At 38.6% G+C, this 22,119-nt stretch overlaps 1 protein-coding gene across 2 annotated transcripts in view; it reads right to left on the bottom strand.

Annotated features, from left to right (window-relative positions):
• Nucleotides 1–217: 217 nt before the first annotated feature.
• The window catches only part of LOC137296681 (protein Wnt-7b-like), a 143,096-nt gene continuing 121,194 nt past the window's right edge, over nt 218–22,119 (bottom strand). For both annotated transcript variants that reach the window (XM_067828499.1, XM_067828500.1), the window contains exon 4: nt 218–1,640. In XM_067828499.1, the coding sequence (XP_067684600.1) occupies nt 1,158–1,640 (483 nt within the window). In that variant the 3' untranslated portion in view covers nt 218–1,157. The remainder of the gene's footprint in view (nt 1,641–22,119) is intronic.

Here is a 22,119-nt window from a genome sequence, read left to right as displayed (position 1 = left end):
GCATGTGATTGGATACCCCCATGTCCTACAGTAGCATGTGATGGGATACCCTCATGTCCTACAGCAGCATGTAATGGGATACCCTTATGTCCTACTGTAGCATGTGATTGGATACCCTCATGTCCTACAGTAACATGTGCTGGGACACCGTTATGTCCTATGGCGGGATAGTCTTGTTTTTCTGTTGGAAGTGATGGAATGCTCTAATGCCTTACTGTTTTGTTGTTTTTTTTTTATTGTGATGGGATAGCCTTATGTCTTTCTGTTGGATGTGGCGAGATACCCTTATATCTTACAGTCAGGTGTGGCGGGATACCCTTATGCCATACAATTGTATATGGTAGGATGTCGTTATGTTCATCAACCAATGAGGACCTTTGCCCTCTGGTCTGTCGATGTATCATTAGGGTTCACGCTATTTGACACTGTTTTCAATAAGGTTTCTCTTATCTGAAATATACATACTTCATTGAACATACGCAGTACATTGGTTATCCTTGATTGTAGTCGAGATATTTGGCATGATGCTGTGAATTGGAGTGCGACGTCAGCTGATGTAGTACCAGCCATACCCTGCCAACCTCCAGTTGACACCCTGTTATATGAAGCACAGTTACACTGTAAGTGGACATACGTAGGATAAGTTAAATACCTCTTGTTTCACCCTGGCGCACATTACATAAGTATTCATGTCATCAACTATATGTCCGAAATACGATTCACTTGATTCACCAAGTGAATAGCTCTATACTGCTGAGCCTCCATGTGAACTGCAGCAGATAGACAGGAATGCCATCCCATCATCCCATCACTAAAGTCAAGGTCCTTGTCGGCGTTCCATGTTTATTGCCTGCAGTCGGTTTGCTTTTCCCAAGTGAATCTCAGTTAGATTCCATCTGTATCCGATACAATACCTCATACCAGCGCGCAGCATGTCCCGGAATACCTCATACCAGCGCGCAGCATGTCCCGGAATGTCACCATTTTACCAATTGATCGCTAGACTACGTTAAATATTAGTCTGTGAACAAAGTATGTGCTGTGATACACACATGGCACCAGAAAGCAGCTCCAGCATACAGCACTAGTAAAGGCAGCCCATTTGTAGGGAGGGCGACACAACCCCAGCTGTTCATATCACTCGGTTTATCACCTCACTACTTGCATGTGTATTCCTCAGTTCGCTCACTGCAACGGTTACAGTTTACATAACAACACCAGTGGAATTTGCAGTTGCACTGCCATGTTTTGGTGTACTGGTGCGTGTTATATCCCCTTCCACAACACATCAAGTCACATCCGTCGGTGCTTGTTGAGGTCCTGTTACACCGCCGTCCCACAGTACCAAGTGAACCAGTACTCGGGTCGTGATCACAATAATTTGGCGATTTCTCAAGATAAACAAGGTGGCTTCTACGTGGCTTCCGGTGGGCCCGTTTCGAGCGCTTAAGAATGAGAGATTTGGGTGTGCTTGCCCTGCCGCCTCTGTAGGGTACCACAAGTTTTGACTTTTTGTACCTCTTCTTCAAAGAGTCTCCAATTTTTCTAAACGAGGGCAATGTAGTCCAGCATGTCTTTGTGGTGCACGACCCTGACACGCCGTGACATTTACAGTCTGTACCCATGTTATCCTTGACAGCCTGAAACAAACAAGTGAGCATTACAACCAGATTCAACATGACCACCATATATTGCTTCAGTTGTTCTACAGTAAAGACCTAGAGGCAGGTGAGAATTGTCCCACAATTACCATGACACATCCCGATGGCGTTACTATTTATTCCTTCAATTTGTTCTAGAGTATTCAGATACAAACAGATGAGAATGGTTTCACAATTACAATGACACACCTTGATGACGTCACTATGTCATTTTTTTATTTGTATCTCTTGTGTGAATTGTCAAAGATCAAGAGTGCCTCAGAAGTTACTGTTGTGATATTGTTGTGATATTGTTGTGAATGTATTAGCGACAGATACATACACACACATGTATAGATTATACTATAATACATCACATCTGCAACTTGCAAAGTTACAATTTGAATATGCAATAAACCTAGTGATTTCATAATATCTTACTATTTCTTTTTGAAAGGTTAAAAAGCTTGGTTTAGTTATTTTTCTGTTAAATTTGTAAAGGATAGATTTGGTTATCATGGTAACAACATTCAAAGGATTATTATGTTTACCTTCCAAGCTAAACAATACATGTTCCTCACTGAAGGTGAGTCTGCCTTCTGTATAATTTCTAAGCCATTCTAATAGCTTTTCCCAAATATCATCAGAATAAAAACATAAGATACGTGTAATTGTTTCATTTGGTTCGTTATATATAGAGAGTACAGGCTGATGATGGAACATAACCAATCTTGAATAAATAGCTGTTTGTACACAGGATGTTGTGCAAAACTTTCAACTGAAACCATCTTAATTCACTACTTGGGGTGCATATTTTTACCATTAAATTATAGTTTATCCATTCAGAATCAGTAAATGTTTTCTCAAGGTAGTTTTTCCACTTTATGGAGGTCTTACGTTTTGTAAAATTAGACTCATGCAGAATTTTATAAAGTACCTTACACCCAGATTTATTGTGTATTTTGATAGTTTAAATGGCTATATTGGTCCATAAATAAATTCATTAAATTCTATAAATGTTTCGTAAATACCTCGGCATAGCTTGTATAATTCCTTGATAAGTCACGAATTTGGTTCTAATTCTATACTTCTTAACAAATTCGTCAAACTCATATATTTTGCCATGTTCATTATTAAAATCATTCAGAAATGTTATACCCTTTTTATGCCACTGTGCAATATATACGGGCTTACCATATTTTTTTCATGGAATTTTTATACCAAACCGATTTACTCATAATATGATGTTTTTCAACACAGTTGTTTCTTTAGTGTCAAAACAGTTCAAATATATGCTCCATAAAAGCAACATCTCTTTCCAGAATATGTTATGAATATTTGGAGCAATATTATCATAAACATATACACTATCAGCCAATGTCATAACATTTGTGTTGACTACAGTTTCACATAATATGTTTCACTTCTTAGGTTTACTGCTAAATAACCTTTTAACCCATCCTAATTTCTGAGCTGCAAGTACGTTTTTCTCCAACAGGTACACTTATGCGACCATATTCTGGATGTAGTGACATTACCTCTCTCTTTTTAAGGTTTAAACTTCCAGATAAACTGAAAGCATTTTTTTCGGAAAATTGTCTGTTGTATGCTTTGGTGGAGGTATACAGCGGAAAATATGATTAAGCTTAGGTAGAAGCCAAGATTCTAAAACTTCATTTCTGCCAATTTCACTATGTCTTGTTTCAAGTGGTTCTACAGTAAAGACCTACAAACAGATGAAAATGTTCCTAGAATTACCGTGACAAACCTTGATGACGTTATTATGTCTTATTTAATTGGTTGTACAGTAAAAAATACAAAAAGGTGAGAGCTGTCCCCAAATTACAATGACACACCTTGATGACGTCACTGTGTCTTGTTTCAATTGATTCTACAGTACAGACCTGCAAACAGGTGCGTATTGTTCGACAATTACCGCGACACATCTTGATGACGTCACCATGTGTATTTTTAATTGCTTCGAGGGGCATTCTAGAAGTTGTAAATGTAAAGGAAAAACAACTTCTATGGATAGTGAACTTTTTTAATGGCAGTGGGTGCGACGTAGGTTCGATGTTGGTAATAACGCCGTTATCAAGCAAGTGATAAAACAATTTGAAGCATGGTGAATAGATACATTATTGCTTGCTGACTATATACAATGAACAAGGTTGATGTACATTGGATATCTGAAGTGATTTGACCAGAGTAGGCTGATGTAAAGAGTGATTGATTGTGATTAAATGAGAGTTTCTACAACTGGTGACTTGGATGTACAATGAGATGATTAGTAAGTACACAGTTTACAATGCACAAGGGGCAGTCCGGAAGCCATGGGGGGGGGGGGGGCGGGGCGGGGCGGGGCGAGATTACCGGCTGTGTTCTTGTTTATGTGGTGATGGACTGATGAGATGAAATAGCCTTTATAACGATTCATGGTGGGGCTAAAACGTTGTATTTTTATGTCTCGAAAGACCTTCCTAATATCGTAGTCTGTTCGGTAGAGTTCCAAGATATCGATGTTGTTCCATAGTCAGGGTTGGTGTGGTCGGCTATGGCGGATTTGGAGTCATTTTTATTGTTCTTTAATTCGTAGAGGGAGCTGACGGGATGTTTCACCAATACAGGAGTCTCCACATTCACACGGGATCTAGTACACTACTCCCGAGGGGTCATGTTTCGTTGTTGTTGTTGGTTTGCCTGTGGCATGGAGGAGGATCTGGGTGGACTTGCCTTTCTACCTACCTACAGAAGACCTACAGAAAAGTGAGAATTGTCCCAGAATTACCATGACACAACCTGACGACGCCAATATTCCTCCTTTTAATCGGTTTTACAGTAAAGACCTACAAGCAGGTGAGTATTGTCCCACAATTACCATGACACATCTTGATGATGTCACTATCCTTCAGCCTGTTGCGATGGTGACACATTCAAACAGATGAGTATTACAAAAATCTGAAAGTCCTGCACAGTTTGTCCTGATGTGATCTGTGGACAGGAGAAGATGTGACCTGTTGAACACATAATGCTTTGACCTGGTGAACACCTGACTGATGTGGTTTGTTGAAAACTTGATGATGTGACCTGTTGAACATCTGATGAAGTGACTTGGTGAATATCTGATGATATGAACTGCTGACCACCTGTTGATATGACTTGTTGAACACCTGCTGATGTGAACTGTGAAACACTTGATGGTGATGTGCCCTGGTGATGTAGACGTGCACCTATTTATAGACAGACGATACCGGTGATCACAGTTTTGTTCTCTCCGTAGCGATGAATCAGTCCCCTGTGGCCCCACTGAATAGTACTGAATGTCAGCCAAGCAGAACTGAAATGCCTCAGGAGAATCTACAACTTTTAGACTGTCAACACCAAGGTGTCATAAATGCTACCCCTAACACACACACAAAGTGAGAGGTCACCACCGAGCTGTTGGCACTTTCATTCCCACCGCACGGCCTACCTCGTGTCCGCCATATTGGCTGTGTTGACACCCACAATAGGACCTATTGTTATGCATAACCTATACGTCAGTTCACTCAGTGGGGCAGCTCTTAATTTCAAATTTGTTCACTGGTTGTACATAATTTAATGTTCTGTGTTGGTTTGTGTCTCAGTGGGGACCAGATCTACCCTCTTTGTTTACATTTCGACCAGCTGTGATCAGAAACACCGCTCATCTCTCCCACAGCCACTGATCACAGGATCATGCGGACCTTTAAGACACAGTAGCAGAAGTGGTAGGAGCGGACCGGCCACTTCTACTGGCCAGCACATGGAAAGACTACATGTGTCCTGGCGTTACGGCGACACTCCACTGTAGACTACACCGGGTGCTCCTGGTGATCGGCGAGACAAAAGGATAAATTCATTCGAATTTAATGCATTGTTTTCATTTGCCTTCTTTCAGACAGTAATCAGTAATGTTCTGCATGACAGGGCCTAAGAACCCTCGTGGATGTAACTGGCCCCTCTCAAAACTTTGGATTTGTTTCCATCCCGGTTACCAGATGTCTCTGGAAGTTAAAACCAAACGGCAGAACGAAATTAGTATACTTCAATAATATGTAAGGAATATTGAGGTCAGATATGGAGACACATCCTGAGGAAATAGCATTGCGGCACATGAAATATGTTGCCGCGTTTGTGCTAAGAATTTTGTTGTGAACGTTCTCAGTGTGTGAGCTTTTCCTTTCTGCTGAAACAATTTAACACAGCCAACCAAAACATTTGCAAAGTGCTAAGTGATGCACATCGACATTAATGACTATAAAATCGTACATGGTACGAACCAGTACCTCTTGTACTCCATAATACAACATCACCTCTCAGTGCACAAGCTCCTTAAACGTTGACGCGGCAATAAACGTCCACAAGGCACGCATATATGTACAATACACAGGTTACAATGAAATCATCAAAGGTTGTACAGAACGCCGGGGGTAAGTTCAAAGTCACATATATTTCTTAATGTCCGTGAGCCGAGCTACATCAATAATATTAACTTAATGACTCGGATTCTCCAATGGAATTTCAATAACACAAGCAATTTTCAAAGCTCTTTGAATGGGCATTCAGAAGTACTGAATGTGAGACAAAGATATTTTGGACATCAACTTTTTACGCTGTAAACATAACCTTTCATAGTTACTTATTCCTGAAAGTTGGTAGATGACTGACACCAGTAATGATAGATGATAGGAAACTATCATGAGATATAATATTATTTCTAAGACAACACTTTACTAGACACTCAAGACAATCACAAATCCGAAGGATGTCAGTTGTTCACCCGCCTAAACACGGGGAAAATGGCATCAGTTAAGATAATACACATATATGTTAATTGTAATAACTGTGCTTGTTTGTCGGAGTTATATGTGTTAAACTAATTCCAGTGTTTTAGTTTCTCCAGTCCGAGTTACGACACATGAAGGAACACTTACCGCTCGAATGAATGTCTCGCGCATGGAAGAACCCTCTGCCACTCAAGTGAATGCCCCAGTAAATGAAGAACAACTTACTACGCGACTGAATGCCCCAGTAAATGAAGAACCGCTTACTACCCGAGTTAATGTCGCTGTCAATGAAGAACCGCTTACTACCCGAGTGAATGCCCCGGTCAATGAAGAACTGCTTTCTACCCGAGTGAATGCCCCGGTCAATGTAGAACCGCTTACTACCCGAGTGAATGCCCCGGTCAATGTAGAACTGCTTACTACCCGAGTGAATGCCCCGGTCAATGTAGAACTGCTTACTACCCGAGTGAATGCCCCGGTCAATGTAGAACCGCTTACTACCCGAGTGAATGCCCCAGTCAATGTAGAACTGCTAACTACCCGAGTTAATGCCCCAGTCAATGAAGAACCGCTTACTACCCGAGTGAATGCCCCAGTCAATGAAGAACCGCTTACTACCCGAGTGAATGCCCCAGTCAATGAAGAACTGCTAACTACCCGAGTGAATGCCCCAGTCAATGTAGAACTGCTTACTACCCGAGTGAATGCCCCGGTCAATGTAGAACTGCTTACTACCCGAGTGAATGTCGCTGTCAATGAAGAACCGCTTACTACCCGAGTGAATGCCCCAGTCAATGAAGAACTGCTAACTACCCGAGTGAATGCCCCGGTCAATGTAGAACTGCTAACTACCCGAGTGAATGTCGCTGTCAATGAAGAACTGCTAACTACCCTCGTGAATGCTCGTCCAATGATGAAGAACTTACTTCTCGACTGAATGCACCACTCAGTTAAGAACCAGTTACTACTCGATTGAAGAAGAAGAAGAAACCCGATCCTAATGTATTTTACACACAAAAACATGGACTTTTGAAAAAAGCGGTTGCATTTGAGAATCGAAATATTTTAAAAAGGCACGATGGTTAACACTTTCAAGTTTAGAACAATCCACAAATATTTGAATTAACACTGACTTTACCATGAACCTACAAATCTAATGTTGACATTTTGCAGTTCTTTGTGTGCGAAGGTTCCAACGAATATATTTGTGGGAATAATTTCATTCGCCTAACCTTGCTTCCTAGATGTAAGGGAAATGCGGATAAAATTATATTTTGACTTCACGATTTTTCTTTGTATGCTCACTGATTATTTCATTTATTGATTCTGCAAATGCCTAATACTCCACCCGTGAATGATACGTTTGTTTACCAGAACTATTTGCAACACCCACACAAAAAGAAACGTCACCTTGTTTCGTGAATAACGTAGTCGTGGTCAGTCACAATACAACAAAATAGAAACTTTTTTCATCGATATATGTTTTTCATCTAACTTACCATCTGAAGCTCCACACGCTACACGATTACGTCCGAGGCATTATTATTGGTACACTTATATGTTATGATGATTCACTGTTTTCACTACTGACTGATGATTTATTAATATACGTACGTGAATATTTTTCCTTTCACTTAATTTTCACGTGTTGGATGTATGATCCAGTTAACCGGACGTCTCGCTATCCGGACGATTTTCGAGTGAAACCAAAACGTCCGGGTAAACGGGGTTCGACTGTATATCACTATGCACGACAGTCTATTGCAGTTAGCAGTGGCATCTAAAAAACTACACAAAGAGATGTGACAAGGTTGGTGCTGATGGTATCTTGTTTACTTGACTTATTCTAAAATCCAACATCGATATCCTAACGTCAAAATGTAAATAAACATATCCCACATCAATATCCAATTATCCCATATCAACATCACAATACGTCACATTAATATTCCACTTCCCCCAACAACATCACAATACGCAACAATAACATCCCCAGATCCCACACCAAAACCAAGATACATTATATCAACATCACATCAGAATACCGGTGAGGTTCCAAAATATGCGAGTGGAACTAATAACTCAATATGGTTAGTACACATCAGTGTGAAACTAAACACTCAGTGAGGTTAGTACACGTGGGTTGTGAACTAACCACTGAGTGGGGTAAATATACGTCAGTGTTGAACTAATCACTCAGTGAGGTTAGTATACGTCAGTGTTGAAGTAATCACTCAGTTTAGTACACGACAGTGTTAAAGTAATCACTCAGTGAGGTTAGTACACGTCAGCGTTGAACTAACCACTGACTGAGGTAAATATACGCCAGTGTTGGACTAATCACTCAGTTTAGTACACATGTCAGTGTTGAAGTAATCACTCAGTTTAGTACACGTCAGTGTTGAAGTAATCACTCAGTTTAGTACACATGTCAGTGTTGAACTAATCACTCAGTTTAGTACACATGTCAGTGTTGAAGTAATCACTCAGTTTAGTACACGTCAGTGTTGAAGTAATCACTCAGTTTAGTACACATGTCAGTGTTGAACTAATCACTCAGTTTAGTACACATGTCAGTGTTGAAGTAATCACTCAGTTTAGTACACGTCAGTGTTGAAGTAATCACTCAGTTTAGTACACATGTCAGTGTTGAACTAATCACTCAGTTTAGTATACATGTCAGTGTTGAAGTCATCACTCAGTTTAGTACACATGTCAGTGTTGAACTAATCACTCAGTTTAGTACACATGTCAGTGTTGAACTAATCACTCAGTTTAGCACACATGTCAGTGTTGAAGTAATCACTCAGTTTAGTACACATGTCAGTGTTGAAGTAATCACTCAGTTTAGTACACATGTCAGTGTTGAACTAATCACTCAGTTTAGTACACATGTCAGTGTTGAAGTAATCACTCAGTTTAGCACACATGTCAGTGTTGAAGTAACCACTCAGTTTAGTACACATGTCAGTGTTGAACTAATCACTCAGTTTAGCACACATGTCAGTGTTGAAGTAATCACTCAGTTTAGTACACATGTCAGTGTTGAACTAATCACTCAGTTTAGCACACATGTCAGTGTTGAAGTAATCACTCAATTTAGTACACATGTCAGTGTTGAACTAATCACTCAGTTTAGCACACATGTCAGTGTTGAACTAATCACTCAGTTTAGCACACATGTCAGTGTTGAAGTAATCACTCAATTTAGTACACATGTCAGTGTTGAACTAATCACTCAGTTTAGCACACATGTCAGTGTTGAACTAATCACTCAGTTTAGTACACATGTCAGTGTTGAACTAATCACTAAGTTTAGCACACATGTCAGTGTTGAACTAATCACTCAGTTTAGTACACATGTCAGTGTTGAACTAATCACTCAGTTTAGCACACATGTCAGTGTTGAAGTAATCACTCAGTTTAGCACACATGTCAGTGTTGAAGTAATCACTCAGTTTAGTACACATGTCAGTGTTGAAGTAATCACTCAGTTTAGCACACATGTCAGTGTTGAACTAATCACTCAGTTTAGTACACATGTCAGTGTTGAACTAATCACTCAGTTTAGCACACATGTCAGTGTTGAACTAATCACTCAGTTTAGTACACATGTCAGTGTTGAACTAATCACTCAGTTTAGTACACATGTCAGTGTTGAACTAATCACTCAGTTTAGTACACATGTCAGTGTTGAACTAATCACTCAGTTTAGCACACATGTCAGTGTTGAAGTAATCACTCAATTTAGTACACATGTCAGTGTTGAACTAATCACTCAGTTTAGTACACATGTCAGTGTTGAACTAATCACTCAGTTTAGCACACATGTCAGTGTTGAAGTAATCACTCAGTTTAGCACACATGTCAGTGTTGAACTAATCACTCAGTTTAGCACACATGTCAGTGTTGAACTAATCACTCAGTTTAGTACACATGTCAGTGTTGAAGTCATCACTCAGTTTAGTACACGTCAGTGTTGAAGTAATCACTCAGTTTAGTACACATGTCAGTGTTGAACTAATCACTCAGTTTAGTATACATGTCAGTGTTGAAGTCATCACTCAGTTCAGTACACATGTCAGTGTTGAACTAATCACTCAGTTTAGTACACATGTCAGTGTTGAACTAATCACTCAGTTTAGTACACATGTCAGTGTTGAAGTAATCACTCAGTTTAGTACACGTCAGTGTTGAAGTAATCACTCAGTTTAGTACACATGTCAGTGTTGAACTAATCACTCAGTTTAGTACACATGTCAGTGTTGAACTAATCACTCAGTTTAGTACACATGTCAGTGTTGAACTAATCACTCAGTTTAGTACACATGTCAGTGTTGAACTAATCACTCAGTTTAGCACACATGTCAGTGTTGAAGTAATCACTCAGTTTAGTACACATGTCAGTGTTGAAGTAATCACTCAGTTTAGTACACATGTCAGTGTTGAACTAATCACTCAGTTTAGTACACATGTCAGTGTTGAAGTAATCACTCAGTTTAGCACACATGTCAGTGTTGAAGTAACCACTCAGTTTAGTACACATGTCAGTGTTGAACTAATCACTCAGTTTAGTACACATGTCAGTGTTGAAGTAATCACTCAGTTTAGTACACATGTCAGTGTTGAACTAATCACTCAGTTTAGCACACATGTCAGTGTTGAAGTAATCACTCAATTTAGTACACATGTCAGTGTTGAACTAATCACTCAGTTTAGCACACATGTCAGTGTTGAACTAATCACTCAGTTTAGCACACATGTCAGTGTTGAAGTAATCACTCAATTTAGCACACATGTCAGTGTTGAACTAATCACTCAGTTTAGCACACATGTCAGTGTTGAACTAATCACTAAGTTTAGCACACATGTCAGTGTTGAACTAATCACTCAGTTTAGTACACATGTCAGTGTTGAACTAATCACTCAGTTTAGTACACATGTCAGTGTTGAAGTAATCACTCAGTTTAGTACACATGTCAGTGTTGAACTAATCACTCAGTTTAGTACACATGTCAGTGTTGAACTAATCACTCAGTTTAGCACACATGTCAGTGTTGAAGTAATCACTCAGTTTAGCACACATGTCAGTGTTGAACTAATCACTCAGTTTAGCACACATGTCAGTGTTGAACTAATCACTCAGTTTAGTACACATGTCAGTGTTGAACTAATCACTAAGTTTAGCACACATGTCAGTGTTGAACTAATCTCTTAGTTTAGTACACATGTCAGTGTTGAACTAATCACTCAGTTTAGTACACATGTCAGTGTTGAACTAATCACTCAGTTTAGTACACATGTCAGTGTTGAACTAATCACTCAGTTTAGTACACATGTCAGTGTTGAACTAATCACTCAGTTTAGCACACATGTCAGTGTTGAAGTAATCACTCAGTTTAGTACACATGTCAGTGTTCAACTAATCACTCAGTTTAGTACACATGTCAGTGTTGAAGTAATCACTCAGTTTAGTACACATGTCAGTGTTGAACTAATCACTCAGTTTAGCACACATGTCAGTGTTGAACTAATCACTCAGTTTAGTACACATGTCAGTGTTGAACTAATCACTCAGTTTAGTACACATGTCAGTGTTGAACTAATCACTCAGTTTAGTACACATGTCAGTGTTGAACTAATCACTCAGTTTAGTACACATGTCAGTGTTGAACTAATCACTCAGTTTAGTACACATGTCAGTGTTGAAGTAATCACTCAGTTTAGTACACATGTCAGTGTTGAACTAATCACTCAGTTTAGCACACATGTCAGTGTTGAACTAATCACTCAGTTTAGTACACATGTCAGTGTTGAAGTAATCACTCAGTTTAGTACACATGTCAGTGTTGAACTAATCACTCAGTTTAGCACACATGTCAGTGTTGAACTAATCACTCAGTTTAGTACACATGTCAGTGTTGAAGTAATCACTCAGTTTAGTACACATGTCAGTGTTGAACTAATCACTCAGTTTAGCACACATGTCAGTGTTGAACTAATCACTCAGTTTAGCACACATGTCAGTGTTGAACTAATCACTCAGTTTAGCACACATGTAAGTGTTGAAGTAATCACTCAGTTTAGCACACATGTCAGTGTTGAAGTAATCACTCAGTTTCGCACACATGTCAGTGTTGAACTAATCACTCAGTTTAGTACACATGTCAGTGTTGAACTAATCACTCAGTTTAGTACACATGTCAGTGTTGAACTAATCACTCAGTTTAGTACACATGTCAGTGTTGAACTAATCACTCAGTTTAGTACACATGTCAGTGTTGAACTAATCACTCAGTTTAGCACACATGTCAGTGTTGAAGTAATCACTCAATTTAGTACACATGTCAGTGTTGAACTAATCACTCAGTTTAGTACACATGTCAGTGTTGAACTAATCACTCAGTTTAGCACACATGTCAGTGTTGAAGTAATCACTCAGTTTAGTACACATGTCAGTGTTGAACTAATCACTCAGTTTAGCACACATGTCAGTGTTGAACTAATCACTCAGTTTAGTACACATGTCAGTGTTGAACTAATCACTCAGTTTAGTACACATGTCAGTGTTGAACTAATCACTCAGTTTAGTACACATGTCAGTGTTGAACTAATCACTCAGTTTAGTACACATGTCAGTGTTGAACTAATCACTCAGTTTAGTACACATGTCAGTGTTGAAGTAATCACTCAGTTTAGTACACATGTCAGTGTTGAACTAATCACTCAGTTTAGCACACATGTCAGTGTTGAACTAATCACTCAGTTTAGTACACATGTCAGTGTTGAAGTAATCACTCAGTTTAGTACACATGTCAGTGTTGAACTAATCACTCAGTTTAGCACACATGTCAGTGTTGAACTAATCACTCAGTTTAGTACACATGTCAGTGTTGAAGTAATCACTCAGTTTAGTACACATGTCAGTGTTGAACTAATCACTCAGTTTAGCACACATGTCAGTGTTGAACTAATCACTCAGTTTAGCACACATGTCAGTGTTGAACTAATCACTCAGTTTAGCACACATGTAAGTGTTGAAGTAATCACTCAGTTTAGCACACATGTCAGTGTTGAAGTAATCACTCAGTTTCGCACACATGTCAGTGTTGAACTAATCACTCAGTTTAGTACACATGTCAGTGTTGAACTAATCACTCAGTTTAGTACACATGTCAGTGTTGAACTAATCACTCAGTTTAGTACACATGTCAGTGTTGAACTAATCACTCAGTTTAGTACACATGTCAGTGTTGAACTAATCACTCAGTTTAGCACACATGTCAGTGTTGAAGTAATCACTCAATTTAGTACACATGTCAGTGTTGAACTAATCACTCAGTTTAGTACACATGTCAGTGTTGAACTAATCACTCAGTTTAGCACACATGTCAGTGTTGAAGTAATCACTCAGTTTAGCACACATGTCAGTGTTGAACTAATCACTCAGTTTAGCACACATGTCAGTGTTGAACTAATCACTCAGTTTAGTACACATGTCAGTGTTGAACTAATCACTAAGTTTAGCACACATGTCAGTGTTGAACTAATCACTCAGTTTAGTGCACATGTCAGTGTTGAAGTAATCACTCAGTTTAGTACACATGTCAGTGTTGAAGTAATCACTCAGTTTAGTACACATGTCAGTGTTGAACTAATCACTCAGTTTAGTACACATGTCAGTGTTGAACTAATCACTCAGTTTAGCACACATGTCAGTGTTGAAGTAATCACTCAGTTTAGTACACATGTCAGTGTTCAACTAATCACTCAGTTTAGTACACATGTCAGTGTTGAACTAATCACTCAGTTTAGCACACATGTCAGTGTTGAAGTAATCACTCAGTTTAGTACACATGTCAGTGTTGAACTAATCACTCAGTTTAGCACACATGTCAGTGTTGAACTAATCACTCAGTTTAGTACACATGTCAGTGTTGAACTAATCACTCAGTTTAGTACACATGTCAGTGTTGAACTAATCACTCAGTTTAGTACACATGTCAGTGTTGAACTAATCACTCAGTTTAGTACACATGTCAGTGTTGAACTAATCACTCAGTTTAGTACACATGTCAGTGTTGAAGTAATCACTCAGTTTAGTACACATGTCAGTGTTGAACTAATCACTCAGTTTAGCACACATGTCAGTGTTGAACTAATCACTCAGTTTAGTACACATGTCAGTGTTGAAGTAATCACTCAGTTTAGTACACATGTCAGTGTTGAACTAATCACTCAGTTTAGCACACATGTAAGTGTTGAAGTAATCACTCAGTTTAGCACACATGTCAGTGTTGAAGTAATCACTCAGTTTAGCACACATGTCAGTGTTGAAGTAATCACTCAGTTTCGCACACATGTCAGTGTTGAACTAATCACTCAGTTTAGTACACATGTCAGTGTTGAACTAATCACTCAGTTTAGTACACATGTCAGTGTTGAACTAATCACTCAGTTTAGTACACATGTCAGTGTTGAAGTAATCACTCAGTTTAGCACGCGACAGTATTGAAGTAATCACTCAGTTTAGCACACATGTCAGTGTTGAAGTAATCACTCAGTTTAGTACACGACAGTATTGAAGTAATCACTTGTTGAGGTCAATACATGTCTGCGTTGAACTAATCACTCAGGTTAGTACACGTCAGTTTTGAACTATTCACCTAGTGAAGTTACTATATCTTAGTGTTGAAGTAATCACTCAGTGAGGTTAGTATACGTCAGTGTTGATCTAATCACTCAGTTAGGTTAGTACACGTAGAACTAATCACGCAATGAGGTTAGTATATATCAGAGTGGAACTAATCACTGCACCATGTGTGCAACCTAGTATATATCAGTGGAGAACTAATCACTGTGTGATGTGCATAGTTTAGTATGTTTGTCTGTATCTCTATCTGTAGATCTATCCATATCATCTGTCTGTCTGTCCACATGTCTACCTATACGTCTATATTATAGTGAACCAATATTGTACATCTAACATCTCAGTGTTTACTGATATTCTGTCTTAATCTATACCCATGCCATAACAATTTATTTAAGCTTTTTATTTTTTAGAAACCCCACCCCCACCCCATCCCCCCAAACAATACATTATCCGTCGATAGAATAAATCTACATCTATACATGTTTACAGCATTTACATATGCTTACAAACGCTGAGATTTCTCCGTTGTTAGCCACCTCCCTTATTTTATATTTTTTTCAATTTTAGTAAACTACATCTTAACATAACAGATATATCTCTGCGTCGTTTGTCAGTACAGCAATCTAAATATTCCTCAGGATTTTTCACGATGCATTTAATGTCTGGAGCTATTATTCAAAGTACAATAGTATATGTTTGGGTATTACAAATGACGATACATAGGCGGATTGATTGAAATATCCATGCATTAGCAACATAATATAGGCACACATGAAGAATGTATTATGCATAAGTAGTGAGATGACAGGTAATTTACATATAAGTACAGTTTAAGATAACACCACCTTCATAGGGATCCGGTTTTCCTCGTAGCCAATATCTTAACGTTGGACACAGTGCGTTAATATAAAGCAGATACCAGCTGTATTGCCCACATACACTTGACCGTTTTCTATAATTCCATTTGAAGTAAAAATACGGCTTACAGACCCTTCTAAACCCTGTCTGGCTCTCTGTTATATTGTCTCATAAATTTTCCCAATTCGTAACACGAATATTCAGGGTAGATATAGTGGATATAGTTTACATGGTAAGGATGTCCCTTTAAAACTGTCTTGGTTGCTTCAATCACCCTTTCTATAAAGAGGCATAATGATAGCTTTACTTCCGGCATTTGGACAAACACTAACGTCAAAAGGCATATTACACAAATTCTCAAGGAAAGGCATGATGATAGTTAAGGATGATTTTAACAATTCAACTATAACTCCAGAGTGTCCACCTACTTAACCCATTCTTAAATATATAAGATATGAGCCTATTTTAGACTTGGTGAAAAGGATTCTCCAAAATACAATGGTCAGTTTCATCTATATAACGGTTTCATCAAATGTGTCATCTTGACTCACAGATATATATTCCTTCAACTTAAACCACAATATAACTTCTTAATATGACGATATATAAGTGTTTATCAACTGGACAACTTGAACGTTAGCAGATATACTTCCAGGTTTCTTCCAGGCTACAGAGGGGTTGCTTATTGATGAATTTAACTCAGAGGTCCTTTTACGCTGACACAAATATTTATCCTTTCCATATTCGTTCCTGTATCTATTACGCCACGTACAATATCGTAGTTTACTGGCTAATGATTTGCAACGTCTATTGAATATTAGTTAACCCTTTGTCTCGCGTTTTGCATCTCGGAAATTATTATCATAAAAAATTGGTTATTCGTCTTATTTGAAGGCTCTCTAAACACGTTAGCAGCATTTAGAAGATTTCTGACGACTGGAGTTAATGATGATAATGTAATGGCTCCACATCTACACTATTAAGTTTGTCACAATATTTACAGTTGGTTGCTGAGTATATATTAAACCTGAGAAATCTCTGTTAAATCTATCGATCCATGAGTACCTAGAAAATGGCTCATCATTACATTGATCTTCGGTATTGACAGGTTTTGCATATTTGTGGTGTAACTTCAAACTAACTGGTAAATGTTGTAATTCAATCCGTGAGTGTAGAAGGATATATTTACAATGTTGGTGAATAGTTAGCTATGAAATAGTCGACGACACTACACCAAATTTCGGAAATATATGTAAACCTACCATATTTGTCACTAGTAGTTATACCACTGAATACATGGAGGTTGTGCATAAAACAAACATTGGACAACTTTCGCCCAAACGTATTTACATTTTTGACACTAGAGTTTCTGTGATCTATGGGACACTCTGCCAGTACTGCTCTGTTCACAATCTGTCCGTGTGTCCTGATGGTGTGTCCTTTTGTCCTGATGGTATATCCATAAGCCCTGATGGTGTGTCCTTGTGCCCTGATGGTGTGTCCGTGTGTCAAGATGGTGTGTCCATGTGTACAATGTCCTGTTGGGGTGTCGTCTATTACTTTGACAATTACATCTAGCATATCGTCGTTTGCTACTACTTCTATTACAGCAAAATCTAATCCATCGTCTAATACTACCAGTACGAAGCATAATCTTTCGTCTGTAACCTAATCTACCAGCTAAACATCGCAACTGTTGCTCCGTCCGGCCTCTGAACATTGATCCCCACCTGTTTGATCATCAATTGTTTCACGCCCTAATCGAGAGTTGTTTCATCCCTAAACAAGACTTGTTTCACGCTCTAATGGAGAGTTGTTTCATCCCCAATCAAGAGTTGTTTCAGCCCCTAATCGAGAGTTGTTCACCCCCAGTCAAGAATTATATCACCCCTAATCAAGAGTTTTTTCACCCGTTATTTGGGTATAAATGGCGATAGCATTAAACGCCCAATGTTAAACCTAATCAGGCAATGCTTTTTCAACCTTCAGGTAACTGGTACCTTGTCGCATCTAATCTGATCTCATCACTCTTAAAACTTAAATGAACATTTAAGCGGAGATTGCGTTAGGCATTACGCTTGCATTCTGCAATGGAGACTTCATGTTTGGAGATCAGTCTCAGACGCAAGATCAGAGTAAGAACGCGTCAAGACGAAGTGCAGCGTGGAACTTGCCATCGTCATCAACACAGAATGTGTGGCATGGGTAATACCTATTTGTAGAAACTGTTGCATAAATGGTACATCAATACGAACAGATAAATTATTCAAGCAATCTGAATATGTTGTTTCGACTCTATACATAGATTAATAAACACTTGAAACAATCTTTCAGTTGATAACAATAATTTATTTTGGGGCTGGGATGAAACTCTCTAAAGGGGTCGAATGTGTGTGGGTTGAAACAAGTCGGGTGAAACAGCCTGGGATGAAACGCTGCTGGATAAAATAATCCGGTATAACGGCCTGATGGTGGAACCATTTGACGTTGTGCAGACATCAGTGTATTGTGGCAGTCGGTGCATTCTGACAAACTTCGTATTGAAATGTTGATCGAAATATGTAGGGTGAAATGCCATCTACGATTCAGTCTAAGAGTGTCTTTGCCTGTGTCTCAACAACCAGTTCACATCGTCGTGAACTATTGCCTTCATGTTGTCACGACAATGCTTTGAAACACTGAAACAGCACTCACTGGTTTCCGCTCTGAAATTGAATCTTCGTAAAGATGGCGGAGGCACCCAGTGTCTTGTCCTATTTGCGACCAAATACTACTTGCCCATGTCGCTGTCTAATTGAAACTAGACGCAAGGCTTTGAAATCACATAATCTTTAGTCAATATTTTGGCAACGGCTGTCGGCCCATCTTTAAGTCTGCTGCACGCACAACCAACTAGGAATAGAGAGTCTTGGCCTTTGAAGTCATTGAAGATATCAGTATGGACATAACATACCCTTCTCTGTCCGCTATTACAGAGGAAATGTTTTATGATTAACAATAAATCGCTCTACTTGCAACATTATGTGAATGTGGCGTATGCAAGGGGACAGTGCAATGGAGCAGACATTTGCCCTGCATGTGGCGCGTTGCCGTGTGTTGGTTTTCTATTAGGCTTTCAGATTATTGCAGAATCCTGTGTGTTTATATTTAGCCAATTGAAAATATTAACTCAGACAATCGCCAAACATGGATGAGACGATTTAGTATAGAGGTTTCATGTCCGTGAAAATTGGTCATCAAACAAAGCCGAAGTGTTCCCTAGAAAACACAACAACTTTTATTAAAAGAGAGATCACGGCGAGGACGCCGGTAGCGAATTGATTTATTTGTGTGTCCCGAATCCCGCTTGTCATTACTTTGCTAAGAATTATCAAACATATCAACACGACTTAAATCTATTGCAAACCTAAATATTATTTCTTCTTGAAATTAACTTTAGTTCAAACAGGCGGTTGAGGCAGAACTATCAAGCATGGTCTTATCCCCAGACAGCAGCCCATCTGACACACGCGGGACATGTCACAGTCACCTTCAATACTATAACAGACCAGTTACTTCTCAAACTGAAGCTGTTTAAGGTTCAAAGATCATTGGATAAACAACTTTTGACTTGAGAAGTTTCACACGGCTATTTTATGTTGTGAACCGATGTTATCCCAACCCCGTGACATAAGCAAATAGTTAGATTTCTAACACTTTCAGTCTCGACTAACACCATGCGATCAAGACGATACTATCACTCCACAGCTATTGTTGCCCTCTTTAAATACGCTTCTCTCGAAACAACTTTCCTAACAACTACACAATAACTTTGGATACTAATTACATCTCGGATAAGCATCTCTGTTAAGATCTTAGCCATATATTGTTGCAGTCCTCATTTAGTGGTATCTGAGAGGGCAATTTAACTTTTGTCTGCATCCAGATTGGACCAATTACGGTCATGGAGCCCCTACGGAGGACGCCAACCGGCTATTGAACTATTGCTTGTGAGTAGTAGTAGTTTGGTTGTGAGGTATGTGTGCGTGTTTCTAATCGCAACAGGATCTGCTGAATCTTGATCCATGAAACTGCTTCCCCTGCGATCGGACACCGAGATAACAAGATGTCATGCACTGCACACGACACTGTATGTTTACAACACAGAAACATTGTCATCTGCCAAGATACAGACATACATTTACAGCACAGATATATTATCATCATCCAACAAACGCGCATACATTTACAACACAGATACACTGTCATTAGCCAGCATACAGACACATTTACAACACAAATACATTGTCTTAAAAAATACAGACATACGTTTATTTCTGACAGAGCACGTGACCATTGAAGAAACATTTCTAACATGCTCTCAGTAAGAATTCATCATGTATAATAACCACATGTCTAAGTATAGTATAAATGTTGATTAATCGTGTTATTGCTGTATCAAGAATATCGTAACAATGTAGTCTCATTGGAGCTTGTCAAAATTCACCCACAACGCCAGCGTATGAGGTATCTATTTTCTTCAAAGAAAAATGAGTTCTGGCTGTAAAGGCCTATTTAAGCATATATACAACACACAGATATATTTGAACTGGGAATCCGCTATAAAACACATGCACTGGATACCTGTACCCTGCAAGGCAATCTGCTCTGTCATCGCGTTTTACCTATGAAATATGCCTGGAAGGCACGCAACCTCTTACTCAAACGGAAAGAACTCAGTGATTTTGTTGGTTGGACGGACATTTCTATGTTAACGGAGATGTTTTAAACAGAGTGCAGTACACTACAAATCACCAAATATTGTGAAATGAACAGGGAACCAATATCATGTAAATGATCATATCACAAAGTATTGTACATAGAACATTGTGTTAAGGTATCTTTTCCTCACTGTGTATGTTGTACTACATATTGTGCATGACACGTGCTAAGGTATCATTCTACTATTTATCTACGCACAGATACATACACATACACACATGTGCACATACACACACATATACACACATACACATGTACATACACATACACACATGTGCACATACACACACATATACACACATACACATGCACAGAGAGATACAAGCACACACATTCATACACACGCATATACACACATACTCATACACATGTATATACACATAAAATCTTATGCACACACAAACACATACACATGTACATACACATACACACATAAACACACATACACATAAACTCATGATCAATTTCAGAACTCAAAAATATGGTTAAGGATTTTTTAAATAAGCACCAAAGGATACTGTGACGTATTGGGACACTGTTATGTCGTGTGCGGAAAGTACTAGAAATGAGGTTAAATGAGAGTGATTTCCCCTCTGTTGTTATTGTGCTTGTTATGTCATCAGTCAAGGTTACAATGCGGTGATCAGTCAAGTAGACCTATTTAACTGGAACATTTTACATAGATTTTACACACATGGCAAGAAGAATGGTCACTGCGGCTGAGGCGATATGGATGGTAAGCATAGCTCCTTGACATTAAATACTTGACAAAACAAATAATATATATCTCCTTCATTGGCTAAAACAAAAATTGCCCACGATACATTGTACAGATTACTAGGTATTTCTAGAAATAATGCTAGCACGGGCAATGTAGAATTTATATGTAATGATACTTTCCTCCCGCTGAATGTATGTTCTTAGGTTTGAGGGGGGACTTCTGTTGAACATGTTTGTTAGATTACAGTTTTGATGGCATGTCACTACCAATTAACTAAAAGTCATATATGGCTTCCTAAAGACAAATGGTTTATAAACAAAAAAAATCACTGATATATGGAACATTTTAGCTTTAGATTTCAAAATCGTCTAGGTCTACATGTTTGATGTCTATGATAATAACTAATAAGTGTAATGTTTCTCCTATCAATATAAATACAGCAGGTTCACAAGTTATTCAAACTCTTAAAATATCAATCACGAGAATTAGGCTATTACAATGACAGTTAGAAATAGATAGATCACAGTACCATGTCATGAAATTAAGTTTTATTTTGGTCTGTTCCCATGACAAATAATAGCTATGTTTTTCTCAATGTTCCACGGATGATGATTAGTCAAACACAGTCCACAGATACTACTTAGATGGATTGGACTTTGTCAGAAATGTCAAAAGGAT

The sequence above is a fragment of the Haliotis asinina genome, chromosome 9 (assembly GCF_037392515.1).
Source record: "Haliotis asinina isolate JCU_RB_2024 chromosome 9, JCU_Hal_asi_v2, whole genome shotgun sequence".
NCBI classification, from domain to species: Eukaryota; Metazoa; Mollusca; class Gastropoda; order Lepetellida; family Haliotidae; genus Haliotis; species Haliotis asinina.
This window is presented reverse-complemented; position numbering and strand designations above follow the sequence as displayed.